General features: G+C 42.0%; 1 protein-coding gene across 1 annotated transcript in view; it reads right to left on the reverse strand.

Moving 5' to 3' along the window:
- Window positions 1-307: 307 nt before the first annotated feature.
- Window positions 308-23975, reverse strand: part of LOC132391915 (alpha-1D adrenergic receptor-like) — a 52563-nt gene continuing 28895 nt past the window's right edge. Inside the window, exon 2 of the mRNA XM_059965690.1 lies at window positions 308-4157. Within this exon, the coding sequence (XP_059821673.1) occupies window positions 3544-4157 (614 nt within the window). The 3' untranslated portion in view covers window positions 308-3543. The remainder of the gene's footprint in view (window positions 4158-23975) is intronic.

The raw sequence follows: 23975 nt of genomic DNA on the forward strand, positions 1-23975 counted from the left end.
ACATAACAAAAGAAATTCTGTGGATGCTGGAAATAAAGCTGGTGGAACTCAGCAGGTGGGGCAGCATTAATGAAGAAGAGTGAACAGTCGACATTTTGGGCCGAGTCTCTTCATTGGGACTGGAAAGGAAAGAGTCAGTCCGAGCTCCTCCTCAATATGTTGTGAGCTGTGCAGATCAAACACCCAGTAGAAAATGAAGTTTCAGACCCTACTCTTTGGCTGTTAATACCACATTAATACCATGTTAAGGTCTGGGCTGAAGAATCATTTGCATTTGCCATACTTACAATTTCCCCATTTCACTTCAGTAGCCGCTTCTGCTTGAGAGTAAGTACTGAAGATTAAGAAGAGGCAGACATTAACCAACAGTACAGAGCCATTCACTTGTGTAAACCAATTTATTCCCTGTACTTTGATGGTGAAAGAATACCACTGATAAACACTCTACAAGAATCACAAGTTTCAGATTGTTGATCACCGGGGATTTAACTGCAATAAAAACCACTCCCATCAGACCTTTTAGAGAGGTGAGTGAGATGGACAGCTCTGAACTTGTACATTTGTACAGTAAGTCCCCACACTTTTACTACTCTCCGTGATGTAAAGTTCCAAAGATGCTTAGTGTTCAGTAGGAGCCCATTCTGGAAAGGAATTGTCTCTGCTGCATAATTGAACCCCGAGCACAGAGAGAAGGAAACTTTCCAAAGGGCCAGTGGAGTCCCACTGTGCAGTGTCACAGTCTGTGATAACTTTTGTTGAGGCCACATTGGAGAAAGCATGCTTGACCTTGCGTCTTCCCAGGCAAAGGGAGGTGGGGGGGGCAACATCATCAGGTCTCCTTCTGTGTTTTATCCAGGGAGGACCGAAAGGGGGCATCATCGGCAAGGCCTGTGTTTATTGACAATCCTCAACTGTCTTTAAGGAATCAGAGCAGAGTGTTACTTGAGTGGGGATTATCAGGATGTAGAAGGTCAGGGATTTGATGAAGTCTCATCACAATACTTCAGTCCACGTTGTGGACAGAACAGTGATGGTGAAAATGGCTGTTGTGCACTGTTGTCGTTTCACCCACCAAGCAAATGTTTCTAAACTATTCTCAATGTAAGGTATCAAAGAAATCAACATGGTACACTCCCTGCAGGTTCCTGAGGCTTTGACATCTCACCACGAGACTCAAAGCTTCTCCTCTATCAGGAGCTTCAGATGTGAGGTTAAACCAGGGGAGTTCATCATTTACAGGGATGAAGTGTTGCTGTCAGGAGAGACTGACTGATGGTCTCTGGCACTTGCTCCACTTTCAAAGCCCTACAATGTCCTGCTACGCACTGAAGTGCGAAAATACATGTGGAGTTCCTGTTATTGAGCTGGACGGCCATTTGTTAAAGCTGGCAGGACATTCAACAGAACTCTGAAAGTCAATAAACCTGCAGTCAGCAATGAGAACAGTTTCAATCCAACACTGAAGGTCCTTTTTTCCAAAGAACCACGTTTATTTTCTTTACTGTGTATGCCTGTGGGTCCCCAGGACTGTTTTGCAGCTCTCAGAATAATGATCCAATAGGCAGCTATTTGCTTGGTTCCTTGAATGACTGTTAGGGTGAAGGCTGTGTGTGTAGTGGGGGACTGGCCCTTTTTATGCATCTAGGACTCAGTGGCCAGATGGTCAAATGTAGAATAAACCCATATTCTCTGTGACCTGCCTTCTTCTCTCTGGGAACACAGTACAGCGCTAGAGAAACAAGGTGCCACAAGTGATGGAACCTGCAGCAACATTTCTCTCTACAGATTCTTGCTGACTCTGAATTCCTCCAGGAGTCTGGTATTTACCACCATTACTCTACTGCCCCAGTGGGAGGAATGGGGCAGAACTGACAATGTACCATGTTTTCAGGCTGGTGTGCACCCCTCTATAGGGTAGTATAGGCAACTTACCATGTTCCCAGACTGACGTGGACCAGAGCTCATTATTTTTTGGTTCAACTTTCACAATCAGCAGAGGAGAAATTTTCACTCCTTTGTTCCTGAGCTAGATTTGATCCCATGCATGAAAAATAAAAGGATAGTCCTAAGCTATTCAAATTGCAGAAACGGAAACAAGGCAATCTGTGCAACTTTCTGATCTGCGCTTATATCCAGGACAGTGTTGCCAGGAACTTCCACAGGGATTCTGCCAAGCAGCTACCGCAACCTCAGCATGACTCAATTATCCAGACCTGTCCAGGGGCTCGCTGAGCTCCTGCTTGACCCATGGTGGCTGAGTGGGGAGAGAACTTCGAGTGAACATTGGAAGAAGGCATGATCATGGAAAATGGAACAAAACTCAAAGATTGAGTGGATAGAAATTGGTGGGGACCAGAAATGGCATGGGAAGACACTTCAGGATCATGGGGAGGAAAATTGTGTGTGTGTGTGTGTGTGTGTGTGTGTGTGTGTGAGAGAGAGAGAGAAAGAAATGTAATGGTGGCAAGAGGTAGGAAATGACTGGGAGGTACCTCAGGCAGTACAATATGGGGTGATTTGCAGTGCAATTTCTGAGGGGCATGGGACGTGAGAAGATTGCTGGGTGAAAGCCTCAAAAGGCATGTCATGAAGCAGGAAAAAAGGGGAACACAGAACACGGGAAAATAATAACCAACCACAAAGAACATGGTTGGGCATGATTAGGTAAGGCTAGACAAGGGATCTTCCAATCATTCTTCCCCCTTTAGTTGCTTGAGCAATCTCTAGGGGAACATGAATCAAAGCATAGAACATAGAAAGTGAAACACGGAACACAAGTTCCACAAGGTATGAGATGACGGAATCTGGAGCAACATAGATCCCGGTCTGTTATGTCTGTGCAGACCACGATATCAAACTAAACTGATCCCATTTGTCTGAATGGGATCTATATCCCTCCATTTCCTGCTGGTTCATGTGTCTCTTAAATTCCAATGTTGCATCTGCTTCCATCATCACCCCTGGTGGGGCATGCCACTCTCTGGGTAAAAGTTACCTCACAGATCTCTTTTAAATTTGCTCCACCTCACCCTAAAGCTGCGCCTTCTGGTATTTGATACCTCTGCTCTGGGAAAGAAAAAAAGACTCCAACTCTCAAGGGGAGCAACAGGGAAATTCCTAGAGGAAGATGCTTAGAGACGGTTGAAGAAATCTCTGGAGAATGGGGACTACTAGGGATATATGGAGGAGCATAATGGTGTGTTGGGACATCCCTAGAAGAAATTGTTTGGGATGAATGGGGTATCCCCAGAGGAACACAGATGTTCACAGGCAAACACAATTGGAACTGACCAAGAGGAATGTGGGTGATATGGACCGGGTGTTTTCTAATGGAACATGAAAGAAAACACAAGCCAGAGAATTCTCAAGGAATCCACAGGGAACACAGTCACTAGAGATCCTGAGAAACTTCCCAGCATGAGTACTTATTAAAGCTTTTACCCATTCTCAAGTCAAAATTGGAAATGCTAAAACAACAACAATCCTTGAACAAGCACATTTAGAGAGCATGCATCTCACACCAACAATCCCACTGCCTTCCCCTTAAATATCGGTCTCTTTCAGTCCACAGGAATCGTTAACCTCGTATATTTGATAGGTGTCTTGCTCTTTGAACTCCTGACAGACGCCAATGGAAATGGACTCCACTGGAATGCTCTCTACCTTAGCGATAGCTGATGCACAAGGCTGGCGCTGTCCCATCCTGATCTTGTTGGAGAGGTTGTTCATTTTCTCTCTGAGTTGGAAAGGCGATCTGGACAAGGAGGGAAAGAGTCTCCAGCTATGGCGGCTCAGCACTCGGCTGGCCCCCATGCCCCCTCCGGCCCCATCGCTGCTCCCCCACTGCTCGCGGCTCAGTGTGGAGGAGCTGTTGATCGACACCGTCTCTTGGTTCATGACAGACCTGGCCATCGTGTCCCCGTTGAAGCCACGCACTGAGCTATTCATGGAGACTTGCCAATCTCGGTGGCTGTGCACGCGCCAGGGGGGTTGGCGCCTCCTGCGGCACTGGCACTTCAGAAGCCTGATGAAGGCTCGCTTGAACTCCTTGCTGGAGCAGGGGTAGATGATAGGGTTGATGCAGCTGTTGAAGTATCCCAGCCAGAAGATCACTTTGAAAACCACGTCGGAGGGCTTGATGGACGGGAAGAATGCACCTGAAATATATCCAGAGGAGAGGTTGATAAAAGCCTGAGTGGATATCTCATCATCTCTTTGAAGTTACAATACTTATCTACCCAGCATGTCTCTGTCAGTGTTTCTAGGATGATTCTGGGAATGAAGGGGTTAACATTTGAGGACCATTTCGCAGCTTTGGGCCTGTGTTCACTGGAATTTAGGAGAATGCGGGGGTGGGGGGTGGGGATCTCATTGAAATCTACCGAATGATGAAAGGACTAGATACGGTGGATGTGGAGAGGATGTTCCCTGTGGTGGGGATATCCAGAACTAGAGGGCACAGCCTCAAAATTGAAGGGTGACTTTTTAGAACAGAGGTTAGCAGGATTTTTCTTAAAGCCAGAGAGTGGTGAGTCTATGGAATGCTCTGCCACCGGCTCTGGTGGAGGCCAAGTCCATGGGTATATTGAAAGCAGAAGTTGATAATTTCCTGATTGGTCAGGGCATCAAAAGATATGGGGAGAAGACGCGTGTATGGGGTTGAGTGGATCACCCGTAACGGAATGGTGGAGATAAATGGCCTAATTCTGCTCCAATGTCTTACGATCTTATGGTCTTTATCCTCCAGTGAACTTTCTTCCGTTTCATCTGGAATAAGAACAGAAAATGTTTTAAAGTCCTCATTAAGGGGTCAGTAGTGGGAAGGGTGAGCAGTTCCTGGGCGTCAACATCTCTGAAACTCTGTTATGGATTGATGGGATTATGAAGAAGGCATGCCAGCAGCTATATTTCATTTGGAGTTTGAGGAGATTTGCTATGTCACCAAGGGTTCTAGCAAATTTCTGCAGATGTATAGTGGAGAGCATTCTAATTGGATGTGTCACTGCTTTGTAAGAAGGGGCCACTGTACAGGATCGGAAAAAGCTGCAGAGGGTTGCAAATTCTGCCAGCTCCATCCTGGGCACTAGCACTAGCACTAGCATCTTCAAAAGGCAATGCTTCAAAAAAAGGGGCCATCCATCATTAAGGACTTCTGTCACCCAGGACGTGCTCTCTTATTGCTATCATCAGGGAGGAGATACAGGAAACTGAAGATACACTCTCGAAGTTTTAGGAACAGCTTCTACCCCTCCGCCATCATATTTCAGAACGTACAATGAACCAACCCATAAAAACACTTCTTCAGTATGCTTGCTCTCTTTAGCACCACTTATTTAATTTATTTTAAAAATACATTTCTTATCGTAATTTGTAGTATTTATAGTGACAAAATTCAAGGCAGTGATAATAAACCTGATTTCTGATGCTGCTTCTGATTGTGATTCAGACTCTTAGATCAGGCAGCATCTGTGGAGAGAAACTTGGCTCTGGGCAGGATTATAATATGGAAAACTGCAGCCTTTTAAATCATATAAAAGCTTGATCCAGCACTCCATTACAATGTTGACGAGAGGCTGCTTTGTTGGAGGTTTCAAGTGATATGTTAAATTCAGGTGAGTGTAAAATTGTCCAGGGCACTTTAGTCTAATCTTTTGGCCATTGCGGTTGTGATAGATCAAATGAATTCAATTGAAATGACTATTACTTATATCCTTCATATACAGGAGGAGTAAAAATCTTTATGTTACGTCTCCGGCTAAACGTGCAATGTGCAATTTATAGTAATTTATAATAAATAACATGTGCAACAGGACAGTCAATATAAATACAGTTGTATGAGCATGAATTAATCAGTCTGATGGCCTGGTGGAAGAAGTTGTCCTGGAACCTGTTGGTCCTGGCTTTTATGCTGCAGTACCGTTTGTAGAAAAGTTTATGGTTGGGGTGACTCAGGTCCCAACTGATCATTCAGGCCCTTTTCACACACATGTAAATGTCCTGAATCATGGGAAGTTCACAATTACAGAGGCACTGGCCAGTCCACACCACTCTCTGCAGTGTCCTGTGATAGAGGGAGGTACAGTTCCCCATACCAGGCAGTGATGCAGCCAGTCGGGATGCTCTCAGTTGTACCCCTGTAGAAAGCTCTTAGGATTTGGGGGCCCATATCAAACTATTTCAGCCCTCTGAGGTGAAGGAGGTGCTGTTGTGCCTTTTTCACCACACAGCCAGTATGTACAGACCATGTGAGATCCTAGGTGATGTTTATGCCAAGTGAACTTGTTCACTCTCGCAACTCTAGATCCATTGATGTCAAGAGCGGTTAGCCTGTCTCCATTCCTCTAGTCCACAACCAGCTCCTTTGTTTTTGCGATATTGAGGGAGAGGTTGTTTTCTTGACATCTCTGTGTCAGGGTGATGACTTCTTCCCTGTAGGCTGCCTCATTATTATTTGAGATTAGACCAATCAGTGTAGTGTCATCAGCAAATTTAATTAGCAGATTGGAGCTGTGGGTGGTGATGCAGTCATGGTTATACAGACAATAAAGGAGGGGGCTTAGTACACAGCCCTGAGGGGCATGTGTGTTGAGGGTCAGAGGGGCACAGGTGAGGGAGCCCACTCTTACCACAGCCGGCGATCTGTCAGGAAGTCCAGAAAGGCTTCTGTGCTATAAATTTCTATGTTATTTGATAGGTGGCATGGTAGCATACCAGTTAGCATAGGGCTTTACAGCACCAGCAATTGGAAGTTCTGGGTCCAATGCCACTCTCTGTACTTTGTACATTCTACCCATGACTGCACAGGTTGCCTCTAGCTGCTCCGGTCTCCCCTCTCGTTCAAAGGACATGCAGATTAAGTTTATTCCATTGTGGGCATGCTATGTTTGTGCTGGAAGCTAAAGTCCATAAAAGCATAAGATACAAGAGCAGATTTAGGCCATTTGGCCCATGGAGTGTATTCTGCCATTTCGTCAAGGCTGATCTCAGCCTGTCTCCTACCTGCACCACCCCAATCCTCCCGTATCCCTTCATGCCCTGACCAATCAAAAATCTCTCAATCTCTTCCTTAAGTATTCATAAAGACTTGGCCTCCACAGCTGCCTTCGGCAATGCTTTCCACAAATTCACCACTCTCTGGCTAAAGAAATTTCTCCTCATCTCCATTCTAAAAGGATGCCCTTCTATTCTGAGGCTGTGCCCTCTGGTCTTAGACACTACCATCTTAGGAAGCATCTCTCCACACCCACTCTATCAAGGCCTTTCACCATTTGATAGGTTTCAATTAGGTAAACCTTCATTCTTCTGCATTCCAGTGAAGATAGGCCCAAGCCATCAAATGGTCTTCATATGACAAGCCATTTAATCCTGGAATCATTTTTGTGAACCTCCTTTGAACCCTTTCCAGTTTCAACACATCATTTCTAAGATAAGGGGCCCAAAAATGCTCACAATACTTCAAGCAAGGCCTCACCAGCGCTTTATAAATTTTCAACGTTACATCCTTGCTTTTATATTCTAGTCCTCATGAAATGAATGCTAACATCTCATTTGCCTTCTTCGCCACAGTCTCAAACTGCAAATTAGCCTTTAGGGAATCTTGTACAAGAACTCCCAAACCCCTTTGTGCCTCAGATTTTTGTATTTTCTCTTCATTTATATAATAGTCAACCCTTTCATTTCTTCTACAAAAGTGTATGACCATACACTTTCTGACACTATATTCCATTGATCACTTCTTTGTTCTTGTTCTCCTAATCTGTCAAAGTCCTTCTTTAGCCTCTCTATTTCCTCCAAACTACCTGTCCCTTCATATCATCTGCAAACATTGCAACAAACCATCAATCCAAATTAGTGACATATAACGTAAAAAGAATCAGTTCCACAGACCCCTGTGGAACATCACTAGTCACTGACAGCCAACCAGTAAAGGTTCCCTTTATTCCCACTGTTTGCCTCTTACCAATCAGCCACTGCTTTATCCATGCTAGAATCTTTCCTGTAATTCCATGGGTTCATAGTTTGTTAAGCAGCCTCATGTGTGGCACCTTGTCCAAGGCTTCTGAAAATCCAAGTACACAGCATCAACCAAAACTCCTTTGTCTATCATGCTTGTTATTTCTTCAAAGAATTCCAACAAATTTGTCAAACAAGATTTTCGATTGAGGAAAGAATGCTGACTAGAGCCGATTTTATCATGTGCCTCCAAGTACTCTGAAAACACATCCTTAACAATTGACTCCAACATCTTCCCAACCACTGAGGTCAGACAAACTGGCCTACAATTTCTTTCTTCTGACTCTCTCCCTTCTTGAAGTGTGAAGTTACATTTGCAATTTTCCAGTCTTCCGGAACCATTCCAGAATCTAGTACCTTTTGAAAGATCTTTGGATCTTTGGAGTCTGTAGGTTGTTGATGCAAATGATGCATTTCACTGCATCTTTCTGGCATGATGACACTTGCTGGCTGACTCCATCATTTCTTTGGACTGTGCTGGTCATTGACACAAGCAATACATTCTGATGTTTTAATAAACATGTGACAAATAAAGCTAATCTTTAATTTTATCTTGATTCTGGAGAAAAGCAAAGAAATTTCTCCTGTCATCTGGCTAAGGACATCTGCTAAAAGGGTATCTTCTCATGATTACTCCACTGCTTAGCTGAGATTTAAAAGGATGCAGTTTACCATATTACAGCACTACCTACTTCTTGAAAGTACCCCGGCATCTGTGAATTGCTTGGGATGTTTGGGAAGTTGTTACACAAGTGCAACTCTTGCTTTTGATGGCCAAGGGTTCTATAATATCGCTGCTCTCTTGGCATGTTCCTACTTGGATTTGTTGGTAACTATCACGGATTGATTAGTTTATAGAACCTAGAATTAGGCAGCTTCACAAGTGGAAACATCCCCTCGACATCCACACAGCTGAGTTCAGTAGCAGGAACTGCTCTCAAGGACAGAAAATGGACGAGTAAAATTAGATTTTAAACAAATATTCATTCATTCTTTTTATATAAAATAAAACTGATGGAAAAGTAATACTTCTGTATTCTGAGTAATACCTCTCACTGTAGTTTGCACAGGGATCAAAAGCAGCTCAGCCCGTGATTTGATAAGAAGGAGTGCTGAAATGTTAGACCTGAAACAAATCCTTGAGATAGGAGGTGGCAGGCTTAGCCAAGGTGCGGATCTTGGATGAAGCCCTCCGCACCATTGAGCACATCTACAGGGAGCACTGTCGCAGAAAAGCAGCGTCCATCATCAGGGACCCTCACCACCTAGGACATGCTCTCTTCTCATTGTTACCATCAGGAGGAAGGTACAGGAGATTTGGGACCCATACCATCATGTTCAGAATCAGTTATTACCCCTCAACCATTGGGCTCTTGAACCAGAGAGGATAACTTCACTCAGTTTTGCTCGTCCCATTACTGAACTGCCTGTGCACTCACTTTCACTCTTCATCTCATGTTCTCAATATTTATTGTTTATTTATTAATTATTATTATTACTTATATTCTTCATTTCTTTCTTTCTGTATTTGCAGAGTTTATTGTCTTCTGCACATTGGTTGTTTGTCTGTCCTATTGGGTGCAGTCTTTCATTGTTTTTTTATATTTACTGTGAATGCCAGCAATAAAATGAACTTCAGGTGTATGTGATTACCTATGTACAGTACTTCAATAATAAGATTACATTGAACTTTGAAGAATAAGGTGGGGGACCTGCATGATAGTAGGGAGGTTCAATTCTGTTTGAACACCAGGAATCTTGGAGACTGAGGTGGAGATAGTTGATACCTGCAAGTTTACCATTCACCTGTCCTAATCCAACCATATAGAAGCCATTGTCAAAAAAGGTGCTTCTACTCTCTTGGAGTACTAAAGAAATCTATCATATCCCCTATAATTTTTATAGATGCACCATAGAAAGCATCCTGCCTGGGTGCATAATGATTCAGTGCGGCAACTGATCTGCATGTGCCCACAAGAAACTGCAGAGATTGCTGGACACAGCTCAGCAGATCACAGATACCAGTCTCCCCTCCATGTACTCTGTCTACACTTCCTGCTGCCCAAGTAAAGTAGCTAACATAATCAAAGACTCCATTCACCGTAACCATTCTTTGTTTTTTACCTCCTCCCTTCCTCAGGCAACAGATACCAAGTTCAAGACGTTTGTTACAATACAATTTAAGGACCACTTGTAAGATAAAATGGATGTTTGAACTCAGAATCCACCTCGTCATGGCCTTGCACTTTATTGTTTGCCCGTACTGCCCTTTCTCTGTGACTGAAAGAATCAACCTGATGTACTGAAATGATCTGTATGAAATAAAGTTGTTCACTGTACATTGATACGAGACTACAATAAACCAATTTAAGTTTTTTTAAAACCCTTATTTGTCATACATCTAATGAAACGTACAGTGGAAAGCATGGTTTCCATCAAATTATATCAGCGAGGTTTGTGCTGGGCAGCCTGCCAGTGTTACCATGCTCCCACCACCAACAGAGCATACTCACAATTCACTGACCCTAATCCGTATGCCTTTGTGATGTGGGAGTAAACAGGGCAGTTTACATGCAGTCACAGGGAGAGTGTACAAACTGTTTGCAAACAGTGGTGGGAAATGAATTCTGATCTTAGCTGGCACTGGCACGGTAATAGCATCACCTCAACCAACTAAAAAAACTCAGACAGCACACAAGTCAACTACCAGAGTTCAAAAACATTGGAGAGAAGCAGGGATTTCCAGGTAAGGTGGCATCCTCTTGTCTCTCTTGGACTAGGAAGTATTTCCTTAGGTTCATCTTTTGCTGCGTCTCTGAGTGTGTCTCCAGTCCTCCCAATGGGAGAGACTAGCCTGAAAGGTGTGGCAGTCTGAATCTACTACCTGAATAAATCAACCAGATTCCCCAACCAACTGAAGACAAAATGGCAAGCGGGATGTGACAAGGGAGGTAACACAAATGGTTATCAAATACTTACTGCAACAAGAGATTCTGAATATGTTGAAAATCCAAAGCATTGCATAAAAAACACTGGAGTAACTGGACTGTTCAGGCAGTATCATTGGAGAGGAATAAATAATTTACGTTTCGGCCGACACCCTTCATCAAGATTGTATTGGGTTTTATTCCCGCAGGTCTGTGGTGTAGCAGAGTCATTTGGTTTTAATTTGTGATTCGAACCATACTACTAAAATCACTTAGATTACATTACTTCCTCATTCTGGTGTTCAGCCTGAACAACACCTGAACCGCTTGTCCACGTCTGCGTGCTTTTATGCATTGACTTGCTGCCACATGATTGGCTGATTATACACTTGCATTAACGAGCAGATGTACAGCTGTCACCTAATACAGTGGCCACTGAGTGTAAATGTGACCATAATGAACCAATTATTTACCATTTGTTTCAGAAGCATGGGATAAATTCCTACATCAAAGCGTGTGTGAGAGCAGCAGTTATTATTCTGATAACAAGGTTAGTTAATTATTCACATCAGTTGGAGAACTTTGCCAATATTTGCGCTTTGTCACTGGGAAGCGATGCTGAGTGCCGAATCGGTAAACATTCTGCTAACTGGAGACTGATCTCCAGCAATGAAAGCCATTTGATTCGCTGCCGACATCTAAAACTTCAGCTCAGCATGAGGCGATGGCAACTGCTTCAGCACACTTCTCTTCTCAGTTATAGGCAACACTTTGGTCTTTGGACCTTCACCAGTTTCTCAATTAAGGAACTAATTGATGCTTTATCTAAGGATTAATTAACTTAATTGTTTCTTATTATGGAGGCACAATGCTGTTAAGCTGCAATAACTTATCATGGTCAGGGCACTTGCTTTTGGAATTCATGAGAATGAGAACCTCCACTGCTCAAAGCTCGTGGATTCTGTGTGTGAGAAATCTCTCATATTCAGTACTCTGTAATGAAGTGAAACCTCTGGAGGTGGAATTGTATTAGACAGTAAGACATAGGAACAGAATCAGGTCATTTCATCAATTAAGTCTGCTCTGCCATTCAATCATGATTTATTTTCTCTCATAGAAACATAGAAAATAAGTGCAGGAGTAGGCCATTCGACCCTTCGAGCCTGCACCGCCATTCAGTATGATCATGGCTGATCATCCAACTCAGAACCCTGTACTTACTTTCTCTCCATACCCCTGACCCCTTTAGCCACAAAGGCCATATCTAACTCCCTCTTAAATATAGCCAATGAACTGGCCTCAACTGTTTCCTGTGGCAGAGAATTCCACAGATTCATCACTCTCTGTATGAAGAAGTTTTTCCTCATCTCTGTCCTAAAAGGCTTCCCCTTTATCCTTAAACTCTGACCCCTCGTTCTGGACTTCCCCAATATCGGAAACAATCTTCCTGCATCTAGCCTGTCCAATCCCCTTAGAATTTTATACATTTCAATAAGATCCCCCCTCAATCTTCTAAATTCCAACGAGTATAAGCCTAGTCAATCCAGTCTTTCTTCATATGAAAGTCCTGCCATCCCAGGAATCAATCTGGTGAATCTTCTTTGTACTCCCTCTATGGCAAGAATGTCTTTCTTCAGATTAGGGGACCAAAACTGCACACAATACTCTAGGTGTAGAGTCTCAACCTCGTTCTCCTGTTTTCTCCCCATAATATTTGACACCCTTACTAAACGAGATCCAGCAAGGTCGAATGCTGTGGCTGGTGTCATAAACTACTAAACTGAAACAAGCTGAGTTGGATTCCTTCCTTTTAACATGAATCATAGAATCGTACAGCACAGAAAAAAGCTCTGTGACACATCATGATCATGCTCATCATCATCATTATGTATCGTGTCATATGACGTAGACAATCGTGGTCTCGTGACCATGATCGTTCTTGGCAAATTATTCTACAGAAGTGGTTTGCCATTGCCTTCTTCTGGGCAGTGCCTTTACAAGATTGGTGACCCCCAGCTATTATTAATACTCTTCAGAGATGGTCTGCCTGGCATCACTGGTCACATAACCAGGACTTGTGATATGCAACAGCTGCTCATACGACCATCCACCACCTGCTTCCTTGGCTGCACGTGACCCTGATCGGCGGGACTAAGCAGGTGCTACACCTTGCCCAAGGGTGAGTTGCGGTCTAGCAGAGGGAAGGAGTGCCTTACACCTACTTTGTTAGAGACGGTCATGTGGCCTCTTGTATTTATCTCCATTAATCATTTACCTGCATTAGATCTGACATTTTCTATGCCTTGGGTATTCAAAGCCTTCTATGCCTTTTATACCAGCTTAAAGGTACTGCAGTTGGCCATCAAAGGCAAAAGCAGAAATGAAATTGAGCACAAAGTGACATCCCTTCTATTAGGAATTCATGTGTAGGAATTAATGATGAAAGAATATCATTATTCGTCACTTATACATCAAAACATACAGTGACATATGTCATTTGCATCAATGACCCACACTGTCCAAGGATATGCCGGGGCAGCCCGCATGTGTCACATGATTCCAGTGCTAACGTACTGTAACACGCCCACAATTCACTTACCCTAATCCGTACATTGTGGAACGTAGGAAGTCACTGGAGCACCAAGGGGAATAATCGCTACACTACTGTGCTGCCCCAGGGTAATGCATCCCCCAGAAGTTCTCACTTGGACTCAGCACCAGAATCCCACAGGCAGAACTTACAGCACTTAACAACCAGTCCCCATCTTGATGTGTGCAGTGGACATCTGGCGCAGAGGTCAACAGACCCAGCTGAGTTTCATTCTGTGACCGTGTTATCTAAAATCCTGTTCAATGCATCGTGTGGTTGAAACTCTTGCCAGAGTGCAGGTCCTCACAGGGTGGGCATTTGATGCAAAGCAAGGCACACGATGTTTTAGAATAAGAGTTACTACTGATATCAGCATTGGAGCAGAAATTCATTGTTGGCCTCTATTGATTAGCTGTTGTACTCAGTTTCTGAGGCAAATTGGTAATTGATTTATTATTGTCACAAGGTCCGAGATACAGTGAAATGCCATCCAAACAGATAATTTCAAACATAAGTCCATTAGGTTTATTTATCACATGTACATCGAAACATACATGCGTCATTTGCATTAACAACCAACACGCCCAACCGATGGGCTGGGGGCAGCCTACAGTTGTCATCACATATTCTAGTGCTAAATTAACATACCCAAAACGTACGAAGCTGTGCAAAGTGAAAAGCAATAATAGAATGTGCTGGATAATGTATCCAGAAGTATTTGCGTGACCTTCTGTGAATGTCTGCAAGAAAATAAATCTCAAGGCAGTAAGTGTATGGCGACATATACGTACTTTGAAAATAAATTTAGTTTGAAGTTTGAACTTTGCGTTAGGAGTAGCTGAGTCAAATGGTCAGCATGGACTGGTTAGGCTGTACCCCTGCTGCCCAATGGAAGAAGATGAATAGTAGGAGGGGATTGCAAAATAAGGCGGATATGACAGCACCTAAGAGCCACTAGCATATCCAGACATTACTCCAAGATCCAAGGTTGAAAGCTTGGTTGACTGCTGAGAGAGTGCCGCATTTTAAAAGAAGTCATTTTGAATAAAGTTGAAACTTACTTTTGTTGGCTTGGTCAGCACTCCTTCCTCTGCTATCAGCAAGAAATTGTGCTGTATTTCATCATTCCCTGACTGGCTTGGACAGCTGTTCTCAAAATTGTCTAATTAACAGCAATTGACTAAATTACAAAATTCATTTATAGATTGTGAAGTACTTTGGATTATTGTTTTATGAAAGGAGAAATGCAGATTTCTTTCTTTATAAGACCATAAGGCCATAAGACATTGGAGCAGAATTCAGCCCATTGAGCGCTCTGCCATTCCATCATGGATGATTTATTATTCCTCCCAATCCTATTCTCCTGCCTTCTCCCAGCAACCTTCAACACCCATGCTAATCAAGCACCTATCAACACCTGCTTCAGCTATCCCCAATGACTTCTTTAAGAAGAAATCATTTAATAAACAGTGTGGTTCAGCCCATTTGTTAGTATAATGTTTTTTTCCTGAACTGACCGTAGAGGTACAGTAGTAGATACACATTGAAAATTCCTCAGCAACCACTGCCCCATCCATCCTTCGAAACCTGTAGGTCATTGCGGTCACCTTCTGAGATAGAAAGAAGCCATCAAGTGTAGGTTGACTCATAGCAATCCTATTAACCCTTCATTTTTTTTCTTTCCATGTCCCTGTCAATTCCAAGTGCAACTTACAGAGACCAACCCACACAAAGGGAGAATGCACGGATTTCACACTGATAGCACCCAAGGTTAGGATTGAACCCAGACCCTTGGAGTGGTGAGGTGGCAGTTCAATGTGCACCTCAAATGTCTACACCCAAGCATCAGAGAAAAGGAAAGGGCTCTGGCTTGCCTTTGTTTTATCTTGCGGCTTCTGCAGTGTACAATTCAGTTCAGTTACTTTCTACACAGGAAAGATTTGTTTTTAAGTTCCTGCCAAAGGTCCACTTAGTACAGATGAAAACCAACTAGTTATGTAATAATGTGTTTAAGTGTAAGCCATGTGGCTTTCTCTGTTCCTGCATTTGTTTGAGTTATGATCCTGTTAAGAGATGGGAGTCTTGTGGAAAACCTGCTTCACTGTGAAATGTCGACAACTCTCTGATCAGAGCAACCCAACTCCTTGCTGACCCCTTGCACGTGCCAGCTTCCCAGCAAAAAAAGGGGCTATTTGCTTTACTCGTCTAGTGGTTTGCAACGAGTAATGCAAGAAGCTGGCTTTGTATTTAATATCCCGAATTTTTGGTGTAAACAATTCAGTCAACACTTTTTAAGAGCTTCTGCTGTGAATCTTTCCCATTGGTCCTCGGTTTTGATTCTCACATTTCTACTGTCTATGTTTTATTTACAACAGTCAGGAAATGAATGGAGGATGGTTGGATCTAAGCCACTGAAGCAGGAGGAGGGTAGTCAGTCCCCCATGCCTGCTCTGCCATTCAAATAGATCTTTACAAATAATTTACTTCAATGCCACCTGCATGCGCTGAACTGATATCCCTTGAAACACACATAAAATGCTGGAGGAACTCAGCAGGTTTGGCACCATCTATGTATAAGGAGTCAGCTTTCTGGGCCAAGACCCTTTATCAGGATTCATTTCTCTCCGCAGATGCTGATTGACCTGCTGAGCTCCTCCAGCACTTTGTGTGTGTCCATTATTCTAGATTTCCAGTACCTCTTTATTCCAACAATATTTCTATCCAAAATGTATTAACAATTTCTAATTAATGTTATCAAAAAACAAATCTCTTGGTCTGGAGCATACATTAGACAAACAGACTTGTGCTTTTGTTGGTCAACATACAGGGTGGGGATAGGCCAAGAGAAGCTCCATCTACCCTGCTCCACACATCAAGATGTTCAGAGCACCCTTTCTATACACTTTCTGTCTGACTCCAACTACTTCCACAAGATGGAAACAAAAAATCCAGAAAAGTTTGTGGGTTAAAATGTGCATATTACTGACTACTGAATTAGAGATCAAAAACACCTTGGTAGCTAATGTTAATTCTGACAACAGAGATTTGACCTGAAATGTCTGATCTTGCTCTTTTGACAGATACTACCTGACCTGCCATGTATTTCCAGCATTTTCAGCTTTAATTTTAAACTCCCAGTTTCTGTAATTTAATTAATTTTGTTACGTACTCGTGACACATGACAGTGGAGCCCTTGTCACGTGACTGGGGTTGAAGCTATACTGGACTTGAGGTAATGGTCTTGTGATGGTGGAATGACGTCATTTTCCTGCCAGTAGATATCATGTGACGTTTTTTTTACAGGTTATAAAAGGTAGACCCCACCCTGTGAGGAGGGGCACTTTGTGGCTGGATTTGCCAAGTTGACTTCATGCCATTGCATGTTTTAAGTGATGACGCAGTTTAGTTGAAGGATGAAGTTTTTATTTAATGCCTAAAGTTTAAAAGGTAATTGCCAGCAGGTTCTTTATGATTCTGCTAGTTCGAGATATTGGAGAGTGAAGATTGGAAGTTCGGAAGTTAAAGATCAAGGAGAATCGCTTTCTATGGTGAAACAGGTTTCGACCTTTGTTTGATCCTTATTTGGAAGGATTTCGTTGACTATCTTCGTGTAAATCCCTGGGTCTTACCAGAAAGGATTGAAGGTAGTGGAGAAGGAAAGGTCAGTGCCTTTAAGCCGTTTCGTTTCATAAAATCTTCGTGGGAAGTTCGACATCGGGGATCGGAGCAAGCGACGTGAAAGAGAACCTACATCGTCTTATAAAGTCTCTCCTTTTAAATGAACTGTGAGCATATCGAACTTTTGGCAATACCACTTTAAAGAACTGTTTTTGCAATATCACTTTAATGAACTGTTTTTGCAATATCGCTTTAAGAACTGTTTGGGCTGCCGCTCAGCAGCTGTTTCCGGTTGCGTTAGTGTTTGTTTACTTTTGGGGGGTTTGTTTTCTGTGTTTAATAAACGTGTTGTTTGTTATAAAAAAACCCTTGCCGAACTCATATGTTTATTGTTGCCTGAATACGTAACAATTGTCACTTTCACTAATTTCTAATCTGCAGATAGACACCGGGAGCAACACACACAAAATGCTGGATGAACTTAGTGGGCCAGACAGCATCCATGGAGGGAAGTGAACAGTCAATATTTTGGGCCGAGGCCTTTTATCAGGATTCATTTCCCTGATACTTTTGATTCAATTGACTTAATGAAAGTTAAACCCTGTTCTGAATTTTCAAATGAATCCTAAAGCTGACACAAGCCTTTCACACGCAGCATCCGTTTAAGAGCTTTTAAGTATGGACAACCAGCTGTCATCACAGCCAGGTCAGGGGTCAGTAATAGAAAATACTGTGCTTGAAATAAGGTGATATCAATGTTATTGTGGAGTATTTGTATACAGAGCAAGAAGGCAAGAGGGATAATAAATCAGCCACAATGGAATGATGGAGCTGACTTGATGGGCTGAATGGCCCAATTTGCTCTCACATCTTATGGTTTTATGGTCTACACCATGTGGTCAGAGCATACAGTGATATTGTAGAGTCAGAGTCATAGAATGATACAGCACAGAAATAGGCTTTTCAGCCTACTACATCCATGGTGACCTTTCCCTGTGTACACTAATCTTATTTGCCTCCTCTAGGTCTACATCATTCTACACTCTGCCTATTTCAGTACCTGTCTAGATGTGTCTAAAATGAACTGACTGTATCTAAATCCACAACCTCCTCCGGCAGTGAGCTTAACATTACAGCCACTCTCTCTGTGTGAAAAGCTTTCCCCTCAAGGCCCTTTAAAGCTCTTTCCTTGCACTATCTATCCAGAGATGCTGACTATCTGTCCACTCTCTAACTGCCAGAGAGACACAAGAGACTGCAATTGGTGAAGTCTGGAGCAACATACAAAAAGCTGGGGGAGCTCAGCTGGTCAGGCAGTATCTGTGGAAGGAAATGGACAGTTGACATTTTGGGATAAAACCCTTTATCTGTGCCGATGAAGCATCTTGGCACACGCGTTTCCCTCTCCAGGTGCTGCCTAACCTGCTGATCTCCTCCAGCTTTTTTGTGTTGTGAATTGTCCCTTAATATTTGAGACACTTCTTTCAGGAATAGCTGTCAGCCTCCTTTGATCCATGAAACAGAATCATCGCCTATGCATATGTGTATTCTGACATAAGCTCTGCATGTAAGTGCTCCCTCTTGTTTGATTAATATTTATTATAGCAGTACTCAAGGTCCTCTTCAAGATATGATACAATGGACAGCAAAGATTTCTCTGTCTACTAATGCATGTTTAATCAATGGGGAAAAATGGGAGAAGGAAAAAGTATTCTTACTTTCAGATGAGTCATCCTTTGCAAGAAAATATCTCAGAAAGAACGAGAGCATCACATGTCTCCGTGGTACAAGTCACTGCTGGGGGATGTACTGCCAGGAGCTGCTGATGCAACTGGTTAGGGAGTCCACTCATGTCAGAAGAAAGGTCACATAGCAGGAGCTTGTGAAACGCAAGTCATAACAACCGGCAGAAGTGTTAGTTACTGGGAGGCACAATGATGCAATTCGGAGGGCCTGTGTTTCTCAGTGCCAGCAATCCAGCTTCAGTTCCAGCCTCTACTGCAGTCGTTGTGGAATTTGCAAATGTTTCCTCTGAGTGCTTTTACTTCCTTGGACAATCCATGTCAAAGTCAAAGTAAATTTATTATCAAAGTATAATGGCACAACTATTGTTGGCAGAATTTCAGATGGTGATAAGGAAGCACACAGTAGTGAGATATATCAGTTAGTTGTGTGGTGTCGCAGCAACAACCTTGCACTCAAATTTCTACAGATCATGGAGATCATTCTAACTGGCTGCATAATCACCTAGTATGAGGGGGGAGGGCTTTTGCTTATGACTGAAATAAGCTGTAGAAAGTTGTAAACTCAGTCAGCCTCTTCATGGGCACTAACCTCCCCAAAATCCAGGACCTCTTCAAGGAGTGATGCCTCAAAAAGGATGCATCCATCATTAAGGACTCCCATCACCCAGAACCTCTTGAACACCCTCTTCTCATTGTCACCATCAGCCAGGATATGCAGGATCCTGATGACATACATTCAATGATTCAGGAACAGCTTCATCCCGTCTGCCATCAGATTTCTGAATAGATGTTGAACCCATGAACTCTACCTCACTACATATTTTTCTTCTCTTTTTACATTACTTATTGAATTTAACTTTTGTATATATAGACTTCTTACTGTATTTAAAGTTTTTATGGGGGGACGTCACGTGATGACATAGGATCGAGATGTTGGGAATCCAGTTCCCTCGTAAAAAGTAATGAAATAGGGTTTAAATGAAGAAGAGTTAACAAGTATCTACTAGAAACTATTTATAAGTAACTCAAGATTATCTTTTGATATGGCTCCTAAACCGAAACAGAAGAAAGCTACTACTTTGAAGACTGCGCAAATCGGCGGGGAAAAAGGCCTAACCGTATCGGCGAAGCCTCGGACTCAAGTTGGATCTCCTCTCGGCGAAGTGCATGGCACTTCTGATGATACGAGACAGGAAGTTGCAGCAATGTCGGCGGTCTCTAAGAAGAAACTGCAAGAACAACGCATGTGCGAAGAAACAAGTATGCATGAACAGATATTAACAAAACTACAAATCCCAACTACGGCTAGAAGTGAAACTGGAAGTGAATCGGAAGAATCGGAAGTGGAGTCAGACTCTTTGGGAAATTCAGATGAAGAAGAAGAGGAAAAGAAAGAGGAGATTAAAGGAGACATAAAAGATATCCTGATATATATTATGAATGAATTAAAAGCTATAAGAAGGATGCAGAATACACTCGATAATGTCGTGGAAAAACAAAAGAAGATGGATAATAAAGTTAAAGAGATGGAAGTAAAAGTGGAAGAAAACACTGAAAGAATAGATAAGATAGAAGACAATAATCTTGCCTGGACAATAGAAAGAAAACGGATGTCGGAAAAAATAGATGCGCTTGAAAACTCAAGTAGACGAAATAATATCAAAATTGTTGGTCTTATGGAAGGTACAGAGAGAGAAAACCCAATAAAATTCTTTCAAGAATGGATTCCGAAAATTTTGGAAATGAAAGAAGGAGGCCAAGTAATTGAAATTGAAAGAGCACACAGAGCTTTAAGATCAAGACCTCAACAAGATCAAAATCCAAGATCAATTTTGATAAGATGTTTAAGGTACCAAGATAAAGAAATGATCTTGAAGGCAGCTACTCAAGGTGCTAAAAAGAGAAATAGCCCATTGACAATAGAAGGGAAAAGAGTTTTTTTTATCCAGGCATAAGTTACAATCTTCTGAAGAGGCGGAAGGAATTTAATCCAGTGAAAAAATCTTTATGGGAAAAGGGCTATAAATTTTTATTGAGCTACCCAGCAAAATTGATAATTTTCCTGGACAATGAAGAACGAAGATTTTTCATTGACTACCAGAAAGCGGAGAAATTTGTACAAGAATTACCTGATGTCCATGAAGAGAAGTAAAGAATTATAGAAATGAAATGGACTAATGATGAAGACTGAAACAAGGTTGGACTTGACGGACATTTATATAAAAAAATAGTTGAGGAGTATTAATTGGGAGTAGAGACATTAATTACTTTCTTTCTTTTCTTCACTAATTTATTTTCTTTTTTTTTTGCGGGGGAGCTGGGGGAGCTCCTGATCAATGGCTGCGAGTTTCACGTGTACAATCATGGCGATTACCATGACCCGTAAAATGGTGGTGGGGGGTAATGTTGTGTTCTTTTTATTCGCAACATTAGTGGGGGGGTACTTTGTTTTTTTTTCTTATATATTAGTTATCTTTCTTCTATTTTTCTTCTTTTTTGCCTGGATGGTTGGGGAGAAACTCATAGCAACATGGAGAATTTTAAAGAGTTCCCAAGGTATTATGAATGATTAATTTACTTAATTTTTTAAGTTTTAATGTTAATGGAATTAATGGACCTGTGAAAAGAAAAAGAGTTTTAACATATATTAAGAAAATGAAAGGAGATATAGCTTTTTTACAAGAAACACATTTAACAGAAACAGAACATAAGAAATTAAAGAGGGTTTGGGTTGGAAATGTCATTGCAGCTTCATTTAATTCAAAATTGAGAGCAATTTTGGTTAATAAATCTTTACCAATTAAAATACAAAATGTAATAATTGATTCTGTGGGGAGATCTGTGATTATACATTGTCAAATTTTTTCAGAATTATGGACTTTTATGAACATTTATGCACCAAATGAAAATGATGCAAAATTCATACAAGAAGTTTTTTTTGAACTTGGCTGATGCACATGATAAAATATTAATAGGTGGAGATTTTAATTGAAAAAATTACATACAATCTAAGAAATGAATATGATATATTTTTGAAAATTTGGCTCCCATACTTACAAAAGATAGGATTAAATACATAGGTCCTTTGAAGATAAAATTATAAAGTAATTGGAGAAAGTAAAAATGAATATTAAAATTATTTCAAACTCCATGGAGCATGTGGGGATCCTTCGATATCCAGGCAATCTTTCTCTTTTTTTACTTTCTTTAGACAAGGGTTAAGGGGGGGAGGGTTAAGGGGAGGGGGGAGGGTTAATATTATTTTTCTCACTATTTTCTAAAATTTAATAAACAGATAAAAATAAAAAAATAAAGATTTTATTATTATTGTAACATGCTGTAAGGTTTCACTGCTAAAGTAATGGCCTCTCTGTAATGTTTCACTGCTAAGGTAGTGGTTTCTCTGAAGGAGCAATGTTTGGGTTATGACTGGAGATAACAGAGGCATTGGAATGTGCACTATCCAACAAGAGGCATGTTGTTCTTTCTCGTGGGTCAGGGAGCAGGGATTTTGCGGTCTTTTGTCAGGGAGAGATGAAGAGAGAAGACTTGAATGGAGAGAGTTGGTAGACCGCCAGACGGAGTGGACTTGGAGTGAGGGCCAGAGGGTCAGCTATGCTCAGAGGAGGTGGACGGGGATCAAATGGACGGAACTGTGAGCTCCAAAGTTATGCATTTGCATTGGGCTGTTTCACGAGAATGGCCCCTTTTCTGTTTTTGTTTCTTTACTAACCATATAGTCAAATTAAGAATTATAAAGCTCGATCTTGTAATTGTATATTGTGTACGGTTTGTTATTTGTAACAGGGAACACATCATGCAGCATCCACCACAAGATTTCCTAAATTTGGCTGGACCAGGGGCTGTCTTCCCCTAGATTAAACCACTAGCTGAACGGAAGGTTGCATTATGTATTGCAGAGTACTGCTGCTGCATAACAACATATTTCATTATATATGTCAGTGTTATTAACTTATTCGGATTCTGATTGCAGGAATTTACAAGAAAACAAACAAATACAATAGAATTTATAGAAACATAGAAAACCTACAGCACAATACAGGACCTTCGGCCCACAAAGTTGTGCCGAATATGTCCCTACCTTAGAAATTGCTAGGCTTACCTAAAGCCCTCTATTTTACTAAGCTCAAATAACCTATCTAAAAGCCTCTTAAAAGACCCTATCATAACCGCCTCCACCACCATTGCCGGCAGCCCATTCCACGCACTCACCACTCTCTGAGTAAAAAATATACCCCTGACATCTCCTCTGTGCCTATTCCCCAGCACCTTAAACCTGTGTCCTCTTGTGGCAACCATTTCAGCCCTGGCAAAAAGCCAGGGAAAACTGCATAACCAAAACTGACAAATAACCACGAGAGATTCTGCAGATGCTGCAAATCCAGAGCAACACATGAAGGTCAGACAGCATCTGTGGAAATGAATAAACATTTCAGATTTTGGGCCAAGACCTTCATCAAGACTGGAAAGGAAGGAGGAAGATGCCAGAATTAAAAGGTTAGGGGAGGGGAAGAAGGACAAGTTGGAAGGTGATAGGTGAAGCCAGGTGGCTGGGAAAAGTAAATTGCTGAAAAAGAAGGAATTGAGAGGAGAGAAGAGTGGACCATGGGAGAAAGGGAAGAAGGAGGGTCACCAGGGGGAGGTGATATGCAGGTGAGGAGAGGAGATGAGAGGTCAGAGTGGGGAATAGTAGAGAGAAGGATGAAAGGAAAAGAACCCAGAAGGAGAAATGAATGGTCATGCCATCAGGTTGGAAGTTATCTGGATGGAATAAGAGGTGTTGCTCCTTCACCCTGAGAGTGGCCTTAGCATGGTAGACGAGGAGGCCATGGATTGACATGTCGGAATGGGATTGGGGATTGAAATTAAAAAGGTTGGCCATCAGGAAATTTTGCTTTTGGCAGATGGAGTGGAGGTGCTCGACATAGTGGTTCCCCAATTTATGTTGCATCTCATGAAGCTGGAGTCTGAATCAGGAGCACTGGACACTGTAGGTGATCCCGATAGACTCACAGGTGAAGTACTGTCTCACCTGAAGGAATTGTTTGGGGCCCTGAAAGG

This window comes from Hypanus sabinus, chromosome 3 (genome assembly GCF_030144855.1).
Source record: "Hypanus sabinus isolate sHypSab1 chromosome 3, sHypSab1.hap1, whole genome shotgun sequence".
In the NCBI taxonomy this organism is placed as follows: domain Eukaryota; kingdom Metazoa; phylum Chordata; class Chondrichthyes; order Myliobatiformes; family Dasyatidae; genus Hypanus; species Hypanus sabinus.